This window comes from Scomber scombrus, chromosome 9 (genome assembly GCF_963691925.1).
Source record: "Scomber scombrus chromosome 9, fScoSco1.1, whole genome shotgun sequence".
In the NCBI taxonomy this organism is placed as follows: domain Eukaryota; kingdom Metazoa; phylum Chordata; class Actinopteri; order Scombriformes; family Scombridae; genus Scomber; species Scomber scombrus.
This window is the reverse complement of record NC_084978.1, coordinates 25,645,211-25,661,742: the sequence shown is the minus strand read 5'-3', so window position 1 is coordinate 25,661,742 and position 16,532 is coordinate 25,645,211. Positions and strand designations below refer to the sequence as shown.

At 39.5% G+C, this 16,532-nt stretch overlaps 1 protein-coding gene across 1 annotated transcript in view; it reads left to right on the top strand.

Moving 5' to 3' along the window:
- Positions 1-16,532, top strand: part of LOC133985913 (mitogen-activated protein kinase kinase kinase kinase 4-like) — a gene marked incomplete in the record, with an annotated part of 64,843 nt that overhangs the window by 28,967 nt on the left and 19,344 nt on the right. Inside the window, 9 exon segments of the mRNA XM_062425655.1 lie at positions 757-829; positions 1,371-1,494; positions 2,247-2,363; positions 2,690-2,824; positions 6,111-6,179; positions 9,970-10,323; positions 12,218-12,352; positions 12,583-12,720; positions 15,109-15,179. Of these exon segments, the coding sequence (XP_062281639.1) occupies positions 757-829; positions 1,371-1,494; positions 2,247-2,363; positions 2,690-2,824; positions 6,111-6,179; positions 9,970-10,323; positions 12,218-12,352; positions 12,583-12,720; positions 15,109-15,179 (1,216 nt within the window).

Below are 16,532 nucleotides of genomic sequence, written 5' to 3'. Positions count from 1 at the left end.
GTCAGGATTAAGATGATTCAGCACTGGGGTTATGAAGACACAGTGGAACAACTCTGTCCCACATGTCCTCCACTAAACAAGACTCTCATTAACTGTTTTGTTGCCCTAAGTTTGCCCGCGCTTCACTTTCGTGTGGCTTTTTTTTCTTTTCTTTTTTTTCGATAATGACAAAATTGCTTCTGGCGGTAGACGACGCAGGAGTGAGACGGCGGGTGCAAGGGGGGAATTTTTAATGAAACGGTGGCTTGTGGGAAAAGCCAGATGACACAGAGCGGTACTGTACAGAAGAGGAGGGAGGAGGAGGGAGGAGAATGCCCACACTAGTGCGTTCCCATCAAAAGCATTCGCTCCAGACACCACCCATTCCCATGCCTCAATTCTAACCAATGCTGGAGGCAGAATTTTACAACAGATAAACTGCCAGGTTCAAAAGACAGACATGCAGCTGAAGACACTGGAGTGAAGTGGGACACATTCCACAAATGCTCTAACATGTGGTGTGTTAAGGTGTTGGCTGTTATATGTCTAGATATTTAGATCCACTCTAATTCAATTCTGTGTGTCCAAACATATGACTGGTACTGTAGATATCTCATCATTTTATAAAATAATAAAGTAAAACACCCAGTTTTCATTTACTATCCCTGGGAGGAGATATAGAGTTTTTTGGTTTCATAATTCATGTTTTATTTCATAATATGTAATAATAAGCAGTAATAATAACCCAACACATGTATTCCTCTTTGTCTGTCTCAGAGGGTCCAGAGTACGAGTATAGCGGCAGTGAAGAAGAAGAAGATGAGGTGGCAGAAGAGGAAGGAGAACCCAGGTAAAAGCTCATTCACACCATGAGTGTATAATGAAATGATGAAATGATGAAAAGTTGCTGCTGCAGATTTCAGCGTTTGGAAAGAAACATTAATTAAATAAAACGGAAAGACATTCAGCAACATGTAAACATGCAATCATCTGGTATCATCACTATTTATATTAGTTTTGCCAATTGGCATTTAAAAAAAAATTCAAAGCCAATTTCCCCTGTATTTAAAGTGCTGATCATCCTGCTAATGAGTCACTACAGGGCATGTGTGAGTCTGAGCGTGCATGCACAGATGCACTGGCCGCTCTGTTGTCGTCCCCAGTCGTCAAACAGCAGATGGCACTACGAACCGAGCGCTTTCCCCTCGGATGAGCTTAAGAGCGCGCGTATGTGTGTAACCGTGCCCGTGATCGTCTCTGTGGTGAATTAACAGCAATGTAGTTTTTGTTCGTTGATCCTCAAGTGTACTTCTGTACTTAACGGGCTTTGTAGATTATGATTCACACTGTTGCTCTGTTTCTCTCTTTCTGTCTCCGTCTTTCTCTTCCAGCTCCATAGTGAATGTACCTGGCGAGTGGACGTTAAGACGGGAGTTTCTTCGTTTACAGACACAGGATCGTGAAGGGGGCAGAGAGGGAGGCCACGCAGGAGGTGGAGGTCAACAAAGACAACAGGTACATCTTGAGTTTACGTTCAGCCTTGTACACATTCATAGCCACATGCCACTTCCTGATTTATAATGATATTTTGTAGATTACAGTCATATCAAAATTATAGCACATGGAATTTATTTAATTTTTGTGGAATCAATATATCTGTGTTATTTAGTATTATGGTTATTGCTGTAAACTAATGAAAAGCTTCAGTAAATGTACCTTTTTAGGCCAACACGCTCCTGGTTTTATAATAACCAAGCTGCAGCCTGTAGTTGCTTGTTCAAAAATCAACAATTACTGTCCTGTTCATCCCAAATCTTAATTTTAGCCGTGGAAAAATGAACATGTGAAAAGCAGAGCGGGAGTGAAGTCAACATTGCTAATCCTATTTCACAGCTAGAAATTAATTTTCACTCTTGTCAGAGTTGCTGCCTCATATCAGGGTAGAGGGGCAGAGTTAACCCAAATGATTTAAACCTTAAATCAAAGACTTGTCAAAGTATGACAAGCCAGCTGTGTGACCTAATATTAATGGTAATAATAATAATAACTTTATTTGTATAGCACCTTTTATACAAGAAATACAGCTCAAAGTGTTTTACAACCAAATAAATTACATGTATCAAGTGCTTCACATAAAAAGAACATAAAAACATGTAATATAAGATGGAATAGTGCTAATACTAAAATAGTTTAAATAGTACAACATTTTAGAAGAAGTGCAGTAGTGCATCAGTGTGAAAATGTTTGTAATTTAAATGGATGCTTAGGCGTTACAGCAGCACAGGCAGCAGTTGGCAGAACAGGAACGATACAAGCAGCAGTTACTGGCTGACAGACAGAAGAGGATCCAACAACAACACGAGCAACGGCAAAAGTTGGAGGACGTAAGTGCCATTTCTCATCTTTCCCTCTGTGTTCACTGTGAGGCCTGTCAGTGTGTAAGAGTACAGCTGACATCAATAGCTTTTTGGTTGAGGGGAAACTTTTTGTTGCTCTTAAGAAGCACCTCAGTCTCAGTTTTCACCCTGCTGAGTCACATCTGAACTCTCTTCCACACGAACTGCTCTGACAACACCTAAAACCATAGAAACTTTTATTCATATGAACTTTACGTGACACCACGATAGCCTGCAACTGCTTCCAGCTGGGTGTGTACGTTGTTTTGTTTTTTGGGTTTTAAAAAAAAATTGCTGATGCTATCTGTTTCCAGCAACAGAGGCGACAGCTGACAGACTGCGCCTTTCAGTGGGCGGAGCTCCAGGAGATCTTGCTCGGGGAGGAGTCTGATCTCCATGACAACAGAATCCAGCTGGATGACAGGAACCGGAGGGGCGACAGGAGACAGGTGATGATGAACTCTTGGTTTGAATCGGTAGTTTCAAGATCCTGCAGTGGAATGACTCAGTAGTAAAGTAATCGCTACCTTTTCTCAATATAGGCAAGCGTTTCTCACTCTACCCTTGTTTTTTTTTTTCAAATAAAGAGAAGTTGAGAAATTCACTTCTACTTTTAGCCACACAGAGAACTGATGATTCTTGTTGGTTTGTCAGTTAGCATTTGTTCCAATATTGTGGCCCAGAGTGCAATTTGGGGACAACTATTGAATGGATTTTCATCAAATTCAATTCAATGAGCTCAGAGGACACTCATTTTAGTCAACCGCAGACAGTCTTTTTTATATTAACATCCACAGGTCGAAATGTATAGTTGATAACCACATTAGTTCCTGACAAGATATTTCAATTAATTCGTGGTCAAATGTTAGTATGATGTCAGCAGATGCACTTTATTTCCTATATGCTTAAACTTGCATTCATTGTAATTTGGCCACTTCTGGGCAGCACAATCTGTTTCTCTCAACTTTTTAGATTGGATGGCAGTTCAAGTTACATAATGTCTGTATTTACCAAAAAACCCCAAGTTACTCATCAGAAGGAATACGATGTGGCAGCTGAGTGTGTGCAATGCACAGCAGTGTGTGTGTGTATGTGTGCCAGGCTCAATCCATATTTTATGCTACAGTGAGTTAACACATGAACTTCCACCCAGAACGTCTGAAAGCTCAAGGTGTGTGTAATGCACGCTGCGTTAATGTAGTGGTTCAACCTGTCAGTCTTTGTGACCCGGCTGATTGTAACATTCTCTCCTCAATGCAGCGGGCTAAAAGAGAGACGCTTTTAAGGGCAGATCTGTACATTTTATAATTACCAACTGTGGAAAACCTGGTGTGTCCCTTCATACATATTTCCATCAATATTAATCCATCCCATCATCATCCCACGTCTCCTTACAAGGATATAAACGTGTGTGTGTGTGTGTGTGTGTGTGTGTGTGTGTGCCTGTACTTTATTGCAAAGTATGCTGATGCAGGTTGAAGTGTCTCTGCTAATTCCAGTCACTTTAAACAGACACATTGCTCTTTACTATTTCAGAGATTCATTTTTAGGTCATTAATTTTAACACATGCTTAATGAATCTATCACACACACCAGTGAGTTTCAATAGGTGTATATTAACACCGTAGCACAAGCTAGTGACTGTGATTTTGTCACTGTATATCACTGCTATTAATATCTGTCTATTATATTATAGGTCCACTCTGTGTGCTCGTGTGTGTTGCACAGAGCTATCTATCTGTATTGGATCCTGATTACGCAGATAGACTAAGTGGTTAATTTCGTCATCCTTAATGGATCTATCTGCTGCTTCATTACGTTTGAATGCATGTGCATTTAATTATGTGACAGGTTCAGGGAGTGTGTGATGTTTTGTCTTGTATTTTGCCACATGAAGAACTTCTCTGCATGCAGCAGTTTCAATCACTTCACACGCTGAAGAATCACAGATGTGTTTCAGTGGTGTGGTGGTGGTTTGAAGATTACAGAAGTGACTGTAGGTTTTGAATGTGCCCCTGCACAGTGAAAGTGAATAATAAGGGGTGTAATTATACAACTCCACTCCCTTAACCGCTTTGTTGTTATTTGAAAAAGTAGGTAGATTGACTTTCCCTTTAACTTACTGGCAACCTAGCTACCATGCCTCCTTCCCAGTGCATGCTGGGAGAGACTGTGTGTCCCCAAGCAGCGGGTATAGAAAAGAGATGGATGGGAGTGTAACTTGCAGTCTCACACTAACTGCTATAAGTCACACTGCTTGATTGGTTTCCATTCACATTTAGGATCTGTCATAAATTACAGATGTTGAGGTTTTAAAGGCGGATCCGGATATTTTTCATAATAAATATCTTAATTTAAGTGTTTTAAGGCAAAAAAAGGGAAGAAATCCAAGTTGAAGTAATTTAATCTCTGTTAAACATACCATCACGTACCTGGCCACAGAAATGTAATTGAACAATATATAAAATGTCCCAGGTGGGAATTATTGTTAATGCTTAAATTTAGTCAGCATGCTCAGCATAACTCCTTCCTGGATAAAACAGAGTTACCATTTGAAGGGACCATAATAAATACTGAACTCTAGCCATTTTCACTCTAATTAAAGATGATTTCATTATGGATTTCTATTCTTCTTTCCCAAGCAGCCGTTTCCGCAGTAACTGTAATGCGATTAAACAGGGATAACTCGTGCTTTTCATCCGGAGAAATAAATAAGTATTTGTAATGATAAATAGTGTTATTGTATCACTCCTTATCACATGAGATTTGCTTGTATGCAGTTGTGTTTGAAGATTGTTATGAATAAAAAATAAGCAAGAGTTAAATATGCATTTTTTCCCACACACTTCTGACAACATACAGTTGTTGCTACATGTATAACATTTACATGACATTCACATAAATAAGAAATAAGGGTTGTTTTTTTAGTTTTTTTTAACATTTTTGCAGTTACAAGTGAGATCATTGTGGATGCTATGATAATCTACATATATTTGGGTTTCTTGACATGTCGGATGACTAGTGCTTCTTTGTTGTATGCTAACTAATAGTTTGTAGAACTGTTAAAACCCTGAATAATTTACTGTAGGTGGTATGACCAGTTACAATCACTTTTGTCATTATTAGGTGAACGCTCACCTCGGCTTACAGCTCAAAGAACACTTACATTAATGATCAAACGTACAAACTTCATCACGGAGGCTCTGTGATCCAGTTAAGCTTCAGTTGAAACTTTAGCTCTGTTTCAATGTGACCCTTCGCCCACCCAAACCCAATAAACACAATTCAAAGGCACTGGTGCAACCGCCGCAAATATTTAAATATCACAGATTCAATTAAACATTGTAAATGGGGTTGTTTTTTTGTTTTTTTTAAATAAAAGAAAGAAAAAATCCAGTTTGAATTATTTGGACCTAGAAGGATTTTCCAGGAGAAATTAAAAGAGAGGTCGCCATGAAATATTTAGAGACGAGGGCGTCGGCTAAAAGCTCCATGCCATCCTGCAGACTCTGAATATTTTAGTTCCCACCTCTCAGAATTCAGACCTTAGTGCACCCTAATTAAAGAAAGCCTCTGTGTGTGTGTGTGTGTGTGTGTGTGTGTGTGTGTGTGTGTGTGTGTGTGTGTGTGTGTGTGTGTGTGTGTGTGTGTGTGTGTGTGTGTGTGTGTGTGTGTGTGTGTGTGTGTGTGTGTGTGTGTGTGTGTGTGTGTGTGTGTGTGTGTGTGTGTCTCAAGCAGGAGCAGCCTGGCAGACAGCTGAGTGCCGATGTGTCAGTAAGGCCTCTGGACTCTCCAACAGAGCAGGTAACCAACACTTTTTTTTCTTCTTCTCTTCACGCCATATTTTCGTAGTTGCTTGTCACTCATTTCTCCATCTTTCACGCCCGTGAGGTTTATTTGGAAGGATTTACGAACGGCGGTTTAAGTCAGGGACGACGGAAAGCGTTAAGTGTGCTCATGCGTGTAACCTTTCAAGAGAACTTCTGTCTTTTTCTTTCTTGCTTCCTCTTTTTCGTAATTTCTATGTGCCCTTTAAGGCTTTGTTCTATTTCTTGATTTCCTGCTTTATCTATTACCACTGACCTGACGAAGAACAGTGCATATTGCATAGCGTTACACACAACAAGCTATATTTAAAAAAAGATGTGACCTCTGAAGTAGTTACGATCCCACCTGCAGGAGATGAGAAGATAATTTCATAAAGCTGAAAAAAGAGAGAATATGCTTTGATGCAATGAATGATATCCAATAACAGTTGTGTGTGAGAGAGAGACAGAAAGAGAGAGAGAGAGAGAGGAAAGGAGTTTACTAGTGTTGTCTATGTTTTTGACCCCCAGGAATAGAAAGAGTGACTCCAGGAGATGCAGAGACTGAAAAGGTAAAAGAAAAAGAAAAGGAGAGTAGATAGATGCAGTCTGTGATGTATAATATAAAGTGTATATGTCATGATTATAGAGAAAGACAGAGTAGTTGAAGCACAGTGTGGATGTTTTAGACCTCTGGCAGGACAGAGGGACTTCATCATTTTGATGTTGTGGATCAAGGAGAGAGATTTTCTTTTTTGGACTCTGTAATAGTCAGAGACCTCCTGTTAGGACTCAGAGAGACAGCAGTGACATACACTGTACTGAACCGGGAGTGTCACATCTCCACAAGCTTTTAATCCAATGTTTATCACAGCACGCCTTCGCTTTTTGTTTTAAAGCCTTTCCCCCCGTTCATCCCTCTCTCTTTCTGTCTCTACCGATCGCAGCGTGCCTCCTCTTTTTCCTCTTCTCCCCCCCCTCTGTGGTTCACAGCATGTACTCTCTTTCTTTTGTGGCAACACTCTATCTCACTCTTTCTCTCTCATCTTGTCTCCCAGTTTTTTTCCAAAATTTTACTATCTCATCTCAGCGGGGAAGTTTCAGACATCCAAATTCAGCAAACATGGCTCTTTTCTGCTCTCCGCTGTCACTTCTCTGTTTCTCAAATACTTTCTCTTTTCCTCTTAACTACACCCCCCCCCCCCCCCCCCCCCCCCTTAAAAAAAAAAAAAATCCTTTTTTTCTGTTCTTCTCTTCTGTCTAAATTCCCCTCAATGTTGTTATGATCGCGAGTTGTTCTTGATTATAACTCCAGAGCCTGTAGATATTTGTATAATTAAAGAAATTGAATCTCATTAACTCGGTAAAAGCGGCGTGGCGAGATGTATTTTTGGAACTAAAGTGATTTTTAAGGGCCCGTGGCTCCATGGCGACCATGCACAGATGGATAGATTTGATGTAATTCTCACTATCGCAGATACATTTTAATTAACATTTATTTTAGCGTTACACTATTGTTTTGCTGTAGAATATATATTTCTGAGGATTTTTTAAAAAGTTTTTTTCTTTCAGTTGGCAAGACACAATAAAATGTTATTACTCATCAGCATCATTAGCAGAAACACTATTCTTCATTAACTTTTTAGTTTTAACCCTTCTGTTGTCTTCCTGTCGACTGTGCAACTTCTGTCTTCGTGGGTCAAAATTGACCCGGTCTGGTTTGAATGTAAAGCATAAGGTATAAATTATCACCCAATGCTGTGTTAGAACTTTTAGCCGACTTCATAACAACTTATTACCACAGGTTTTACACATATTTTTTTGGAAATGATGGTCAATAGGCCTCATTTTAATGAAATTATACCTCATTTTTGAATAAACACTGGTTGTCCTCCTGGGTCATAATTGACACAAAGACAATAGGAAGGTTAAACAATAACATAGATCCATTTCTATGTATGAAAATTGCGTCTAGTGCATCTTAAATATCGGTGTTTGTCAGATAAGATGAAGAGTAAATCATTTAATCTTGGATTTATTTGAGTATTACTTAATTTTCCCATTTTTCTCAGCATATTTGACTGTTTCTCACATTCTCATTAACAGTGTAAGGTACCAAATAGAGCAACCAGGCATTCTTTCTCACGTCACCAGTCTTAAGGGATAATTTGGGTGGCACATCACAGTCGGTTGCCATGGACCGTTTTGTAACAGCAACATGAAAATAGGCCTTGTTTTTAGGGACCGAGAAAGCTGACGTGTTACCTTGACTATAGCGCTGTTGTTAGTTGAACACGGTTTGAAAGGTAAGCTGAATATTTCTGTGTCTCCTCCTCACATTCTCAAGAAAATACCATTACATCTCTGGTAGTTCCCATACAGAGCAGAACAAATCTTATCTCATTCTATTGGCATGTGGCCGCCATGTTCATGACCCTAAAAGTAGAAGTATGTTAGTATAGCTGGAGTGTATGAACAGCAGCGTATTTCAGTGGAGATGCCTGCATACATACAGCCTGCTGCTCCTCTCTGTAAATACAGTTCAGTGTATTCATATAATATGTTTAGTTTGTTCTTGTATTACCAGCTTCAGGGCAAATCGAACCAAAACACTACTTGTAACTTAGTAGTATTTAGTTGTTTAAACACAGCTGGAGCTTTGTCTTACTGCTGCTACATACAAAATTTAAAACAACTGTATGGCAGTTGTACACAGCTGCAACATCTATGAGGAATCAAGTTTTCCGCTTTTTTGCGTCCAACCTCCAGCAAATATACAATATCTATAAATCCATTTGCAGAAATAGATGTTACAACAACCGTAACCCTCAGAAAATCCCCTCGTGTGAGATCTATAAATGACACTCGCCGCTCTATATTTGTGCTTTTTTTTATTGCATTTCCTTTGGAGAAAGCTTTGCTTGCAAATCAGATTCTCCAGCCAGACAGCCAGTTCCAGTCGCTGTCCCGCGTCCAAAGCCTCATCGCCAGCGCCAGCACCAGCCCGATCGCTGTTTTATGACTGTTTTCATATGTCGGTCTGTGCTTTATACCAGAGTTGTAAATCAAATCAGCTTCTTACCTGTGTGCTTTTTTTTCAATTTTATTTTAAATGTCACAATAAGCTAGATGACCCAGTGTTTGCTTTATAAGGTTAACAGGCAACAGCAATGGCTTGTTTATTGTCGATGTCTCCAAAGCCTGGGAGTGACTGTTTAGTTGACAGCATGAACAACAATTGACTTTATCACTTGATTTTAATTGAGCACTTGCAACTAGGTTAGTGCAGGTATAAAAAGTGAATATATGGAAACTGTCCTTCCTAAGTCTGCATATTACTGTTGCTTTCTCTACAACATCTTGACTAACTGAAAGCTACAATGCCTTAATAATTTATCCCTTATGATTTTTCACTTTTTGAAAAGTATAAACAGCACATTTTTAGTATTTTTTCATGACAAATGACTTAAATAATTGCTTATAAAAAAATGTGACAATTCATTTGATTTTTGTAAGAGGCCTTATTTTTTTTTGCATGCCCTTACCCTGGACACACAAATTTGTTAGTAATATACTGTAATATGCAACTTAATATGCAATGTCCTCTCAGGAATAGGCAGATTTATTAGAAGGGGTTTCTTATTTTGCTTGTGTGACTTCAAATAAAATTCTAGGCAGCTTTAAAAAATCTTTAAATGATTAGCTTATAATATACATAAATTCTGCCTCATACAGTCGCTTCCAGGCTCTGTCAGTTTTATGTGGTGCTTTTCATGTTTGCTACATAGAGAGCTGTGGCTCCAAACCAGCTGCTTCAGCACAAGGCCCAGCATTCGCAGCCTCAGCTGCAGCCGCAAGCCAAGCTCCAGCCTCTGGCCCAGCATCAGCAGCCCTCAGCGGGCAGGAGATCCCACCGCACCCTGCCCAAGGACCAAACCCAGCTCCTGTCACTTCAGCACGACCATAGACACAGGGAGAGAGAAAGGGAGCGAGAGAGGCAGAGGCAGAGAGAAAAGCCTGTGGCAGCCGTCCAGAAGCTAACGGCTAATACTGGGAGCACAGCTGCTGTTGCTGCTGCTGCTGCCGCTGCCGCCGCTGCTGCTTCCTCGCCCAGTCGCCCGTCAAACAGCCAGCGCTCAGTGGTAAAACCCTGCCTTCCTCAGCCATCTAGCCACCTGTTATCACTTCTACACCCCACATCTGTCAGTCTGTGTCTTTCCTGAGTCCCCATTCCTCCACACTTTCCTTGAGTTTGTTTGTTTTTCAAGTTTTTTCTCAGCTTTTCTTTTGTTTTCATCTCCCTCCTCCTCATCCCTTTTCCTTACTTTCCTTACTTGTTCATCCTTATCTCATGTTGACAGACCTGACCCCTAAAGGTCACAATGGTGTAAAGTTAGACTAATGTAGAAAATAAAAAATGATTAAGTTAGGTTGTCAGTGGCGTGTAATTCTTAAAACTAAAGGAGGAAATGATGGCAGAGCATTTTATTTTAAACATGAAGGTGTGAAGATTTTTATCTTTTTGGGTAAAAGAAAAAATTCTTGTAAATGCATGATGGCATATTTGCGTGCAGTGACAACATGTTTCATACCATCTGTTCTTAGAAAAGCTAAAACCAGGTTCAGACTACATGAGTCTTGGGCTGATCTATCCTCGATTAAGGCCTCCCGACGATCTGAGGAGAAATTTGGACTTTTTTCAGTATCAATGTTTGGCCCAGATTATCTGATAATGTGAGACGTTTACAGACCCAATCTTAAACCTGCAGAACTACTCACAGACTCAGCCGATCCACCACGATGAGTTAGGAGTTAAGAGTTTGGTCACTACTTCCCACAAGAGCCAATGAGAGAGAGCTAACAGTGTTTGCAAGCAATGGGGAACATACTAGCCCTTGAGGCTAACGTTAGCTTGCATACTGATGCCGACAGATATTAAAAACTCTTACCTTCGTTTCTCGCTGTGGAAACCTGTTATGACCGCGTGTCCCCACCCATTTTTTTCATCCACACTTACTTATCTTTCTGTTTTTGTTTAGTTTTTTCTCACTGTAAAGCATTTAGTTTCTATCTGCTTCACCATCAGATCAGGTGAAATCACATGAGGTGGTGCATTGTTTCATCTGGTACAGTAATCTTAGTAACATCCTGTAGTGTGTGATGCACCATTATTCACAAATCTTTTAGTGTGTGTTTGTTTGAGATTAGAAAGAAGAACATCTATGAAGTTCTCCTTCTCTGCATGATGCATATTTTGTGGGGACTTTATATCTCCTGTAGTCTGAGGCCGGTTTAAACCACACAAGGTCTTTCAACAGGAAATTTCCAGAAGCAGGCATTTTTAAACAGTCAGTCAAAAGTCCAGCTATGGTTTTCAAAAAGTGTTGTTCTATTTTTACAGGAATACACTGCTAAATTCAACATGACAGATATGGTGACCCCTTATGGTCGCCTGTATTTAATAATAATAATAAATAAATAATAATAACTTTATTTGTAGAGCACCTTTCATACAAGAAATGCAGCTCAAAGTGCTTCACATTAAAAGAAACAAGAAAAACAAAGAAACAAAGAAAAGAAAACATTAATTTAGATGGAAAATAAAAATAGGAATTAGAAATAGTAAAAATAGTACAAAGTGAATGAATAAATAAATAGAATATATAAAATCAAGTAAAATACAAAACTTTTCCATCTTTCATATACAGGAACTTATTGTTTAAGCTGCTTCCACATTATCAGTATCGAAATTTAGAACTGTGTGAGCGTCAGTTTTTTATTAATAGAGTGTTAATGCCTGACTCAGCACTTTGTCTGGCACTGGGAAGCCTGAGCTACAATGTTTGAGTTAGGATGACACTGACTGATCAGTGGCTGCTCAGTCACTGCCTGACTTGACTTTTGAGTGAGAACCACCTGATTAAACAGAGGACTCAAGTCGATCTTTATATGGATACACACACACACACACACACACACATACACATACACACATGCACATAAATCAGTCAGTTTTGCATGTGTTTTATGTTTTAGATGGATTTCCAGGAATCAAACTTAACCAGGCTGCTTTTGGCCGCTGGTCTGCCCACCCAGATGCACTCGAGGCTGGGCTCTGGGAGCAGCTCTAGTCCTTGTACCCCAGCCATGCAGAGAGCTCACTTCAACCAGGTACACACAGTTATATCACACACTCATGCCAACTCTTTTTACTTTAAGCACTGCTCACTATCTCAGTCTATGATATTGATACTTTCTGTTAACTGTGGTCACTCTGTGCTATAGGTTACATCTGTATATTTCCTGCGGTTGAAATCAGTTGGCTGATTTTGCTTAAAGTGCTAGGGTGCATTTACAGTCACTAATGACCACGGGTAAACTTTTTTGTTTTGTATTCGCAGAATGCCAATCTGCGCTCTAGTCGAGATGCCCCTCACAGCAGCTCCATGTCAGATATGGTCATCTCCCCTTTGTCCCCCTTTCCTCCCCTGTCCCCAACTGATGATGTTTTCTGGGACCATGTCGAGACTCCACCTAAGGTAAGTAGCGACAACTAGTCCTTTTTGCTCCTGAATGATACATTAAGTTACAGGTGAGCATTTTCGGGGCCATTAATGTTTGTTTTTGCTTTCCTGTAAATGTGATTGGCTGTCATCGAAAAGGGGAAGTTGTTGTTATTGTCATGCCAGGCGCAGAATGTCACCTGCATCACTTGAGGTTGGCAGTAATGTGTTTGTGTGTGCTAAGCTTCCTGTGCTCTGGTCATATTCGAGTTGAGGAAGCGGTGCCTGCAGCACGAGGTTGGCATACAGAGGAGGGAGGAGAGAGGCTGTGTTTTACCCCAAGGCTTGTTATGAAGTGCCTCCAGCTTCTCTGTGATAAACACACCTTCCTTACTCAAAACTCCCCCAGTGTTCCACCAAGTGACACAGAGAATCATTTCTGCCGGCGGCCATCAAACTTTACCATTCCTACTTTCTCTGCTGCAGCACCCTGTGCTCTCCCCTTTTCACAAAGAACTGTTAAACGACAAATAATGGCCTCTTATAATTATTATTATCCTTCTGCACAATGAATAATAATAATAAGATTATTTTGCACTTTGCACACCATGTAATAATAATAATTATTTTTCTCAATTGATTTCATTATCATTTATATATATATATACAGAATAAATGTATATATACAGAATAAATGCATAAACACGTTTTTTGCAATGATCCCACATATATAAATATGTATTAAACTTACTTACTTAAAATTGATCAAATATACATAAAATGCTACCTATATAACTTTAAAAAATACAAAAACATATCTGCACACCTTAGACAACATATACACTGATACTGATATATCTGTGTTAGGCCAATATTGGCTGATAATACCAGCTGACCAATATATCAATCAGGCTCTAATGTATATGAGCACTGCACAAAGGATAACCATTATTTAATCTATATTACTACACTCATTTTATTACATACTATGTATACATTTACTGCACAAATTCTAATAAAAACCTTTTCTATTTTACTACTTAACTATATTTTTTTATTCTACTTTTGTGTGCTGGACGGTGATGTTGTAACACTTAAATTTCCCTCTGGATTAATAAACTATTTCTTATTCTTATTAAAACACATCATTCACTTTCTCACTCGGCAGCCTCTCTGTCTAAAACCACTGCTCCCCCGCTAGGTGTTTTCCAAACAGAATATGCTGTTGGGTGTATTTACTAAGAGTAGACCATATGGAGATGATAGAACAACTAATAAGTACTACGCAGAGAAGCGGGAAGCCCAATAAAGCTGTCTGCTTGCTATGTTATGTTGTTGAATTAACAGGAGGCCATATGGAGTCGGTAGAGCAGTTAATAACTCACCTCTCTCTCCTGTGATTGTACTGTGGTGACTGGAGCTGCTTTAAAAGACTGGAGTGGCTTTGAAACTGTTAACTTTAGGGGACCCACGGCACAACATAATGCGACAGTAATGTGCTGTAGCAAAGCCACGCTTTTTAAATGTATTTTTACAATTGTCTAAATTCAAATAATTAACCTACTGAATAGTTTTAAGGCAAGGCTTTGAGGGCAGTTCAAATCTTTCCTGTGCAGACTGAAGGTTTTTGCAGTGCTCTTAAGGCTTGGATTTTAAAAACTTTGCTGCAAGCATCATATGTGCCACAATAGAGACAAAACAACAGACACCAAACCGTCTGCATGTGTGTGTTCAGGGCAGCCAGATGCAGGATGTGGGCAACTTGTCAAAAAGGTGATAGGTATTCCCACAGCTCGCTTCCTGCACTGCCGGGTGTGTCTTCCTCTCTATAACTAGGTCATGTGACCCAGGAGATGACAGGTCAAAAAGGTCACCAGCTGGTTGGCAAGTCAAAGAGTTTGAGAAGAAAAAAAATGTTAGAAATCCAGTTTACAACACTTCCATTTTTTTTATTTATCTGGTATTCATTGCACAATGCCATTCTTGTCACATCATGAATGAATGAAACATTTTTGAAAAGAATATTTCCACCACCGTATGTAAGATTTGGACCTGGCTTTGAGGAGTTTAAAGGACTAACACTAAAATGTTGAGAAATAACAAATGCCAAAGCCAAATGGTCTCATTAGATTCTCAGTTATAAATATCTCCCTCTGTGCTATTAAACATTTTATTGCACTCTGTTCCTCACCCTTGTGGAAGTGTTATACAGAAAGCTTTAAAAACTGTTGAAACCTTCTGATAATTAGCTGAAAACTTGCCTGGCAAGACATGAGGTCATTATAAAGAGCCCCTTCAAAATTATGACAATTCAAACAAGAAGTGAGGACCACCAGGAGACCACCATCTTTGTATATGTGTCTACTCTATCCATGTGTTTTCTATCCAGTCTGTTAAATTGTTGGTGCTTTTTTCTTCTGCCAGGTCCCAGAGCGCACTACGTCCAAGTTCTACTGTAGAGAGCAGATGATGGGACACAAGAGGGCTGCTTCAAGGTAGAATACTACTGTACTAATTGTAACTAAATTCACACTGTACACACAAACAATGCACAGAGCATGTATTTCCTGAGTAACATAGTATTGTGAAAGGAGTTGTCCTAAAGACTCTGCCATACAGAGCATTTTAGCTTATTTTAGCTTATTGTTTTGATTTCACAGTTGGCAACTTAACAGTTTTATTTAATCTCACTGTCTTATCAACCATGTTTCCAACCTTGTTGTAGAAAGCAGCTTTTTTCAGTAAAACCCAGTGCTAAAACCAATGCAACCGACCCAACACTAAATAATAAAGTTAGCCACTAGCAGGTGAACACACATAGTAGCATTTAGCTGCTAAAGAATAAAATATATACCTTAGGACAGGGGCGTCCAAACTATTCAGACAGCTGATTGGTTGAATGGTGCTCTTGATTGGTTGGGAAAAAAACCTGCAGCCACATGGCCCTTTGTGGAATAGTTTGGACATGCCTGTCTTAGGAGTTAGTGGAGACCAAAAAAGAGTATTTTGCTTGTTTCATCTGGTGGACAGTAAGAATAATGCTAAATGTGTGCTCCGTGTCTGCTGTAAGGGTATACAAGCCACTTTTTGCTCACACTTTAGCTATAACATCTTCATACAGTGATATATCAGTGTTGTGTTTAGTCAGTTGTTCTGTTGATCCCAAGTGGTTAGAATCGTAGTTATTCTTTAAATGCCATTGATTCTAGCTAGTCATTGCCTTTGCATAGCACTACATGAAAACATGTTTTGTGTTACTTGGAAGTACCCATAAGCTATTAGCTACAAACATTAGCTAAGGTGGTAGCCTACAACAGAAATAGGAAATGCTTAATTCCTTTTGTCTGTATGTCAATTTGGAAACCAGCAAAGCCCAAATAACATTAGTCTTATAGGACTAGTGTGTAGGATTTAGTGGCATCTAGTGGTGAGGTTGCAGATTGATATCAAATGAATACACTGCCCCTCGCACTCCCCTTCCAATTACAGCAAAACTCATGAAAACCGTAAAAGGCCTCTCTAGCGCCAGTGTCTGGTTTGTCCTTTCTGGTTACCGTAGAAACATGGCGATGCAACATGGTAGCCTCTGTAGAAGAGACCCGCTCCCTATGTACATATAAAGGCTCATTCTAAGGTAACAAAAATACAATACTTCTTATTATCAGATGATTACACACTAATTAATACACATTCATTAATATTATATTTCATTTCTGCCAAGTTCGCTCAGCTAGATGCCACTTAATCCTACACACTGCACCTTTTAAGTAGAAGGAACTGTAACCTTGCCATGAGCAGGGTAGTCAGGCAGTTCTTTACTGATAAAGAGAACTTTATTATGAGGTTTT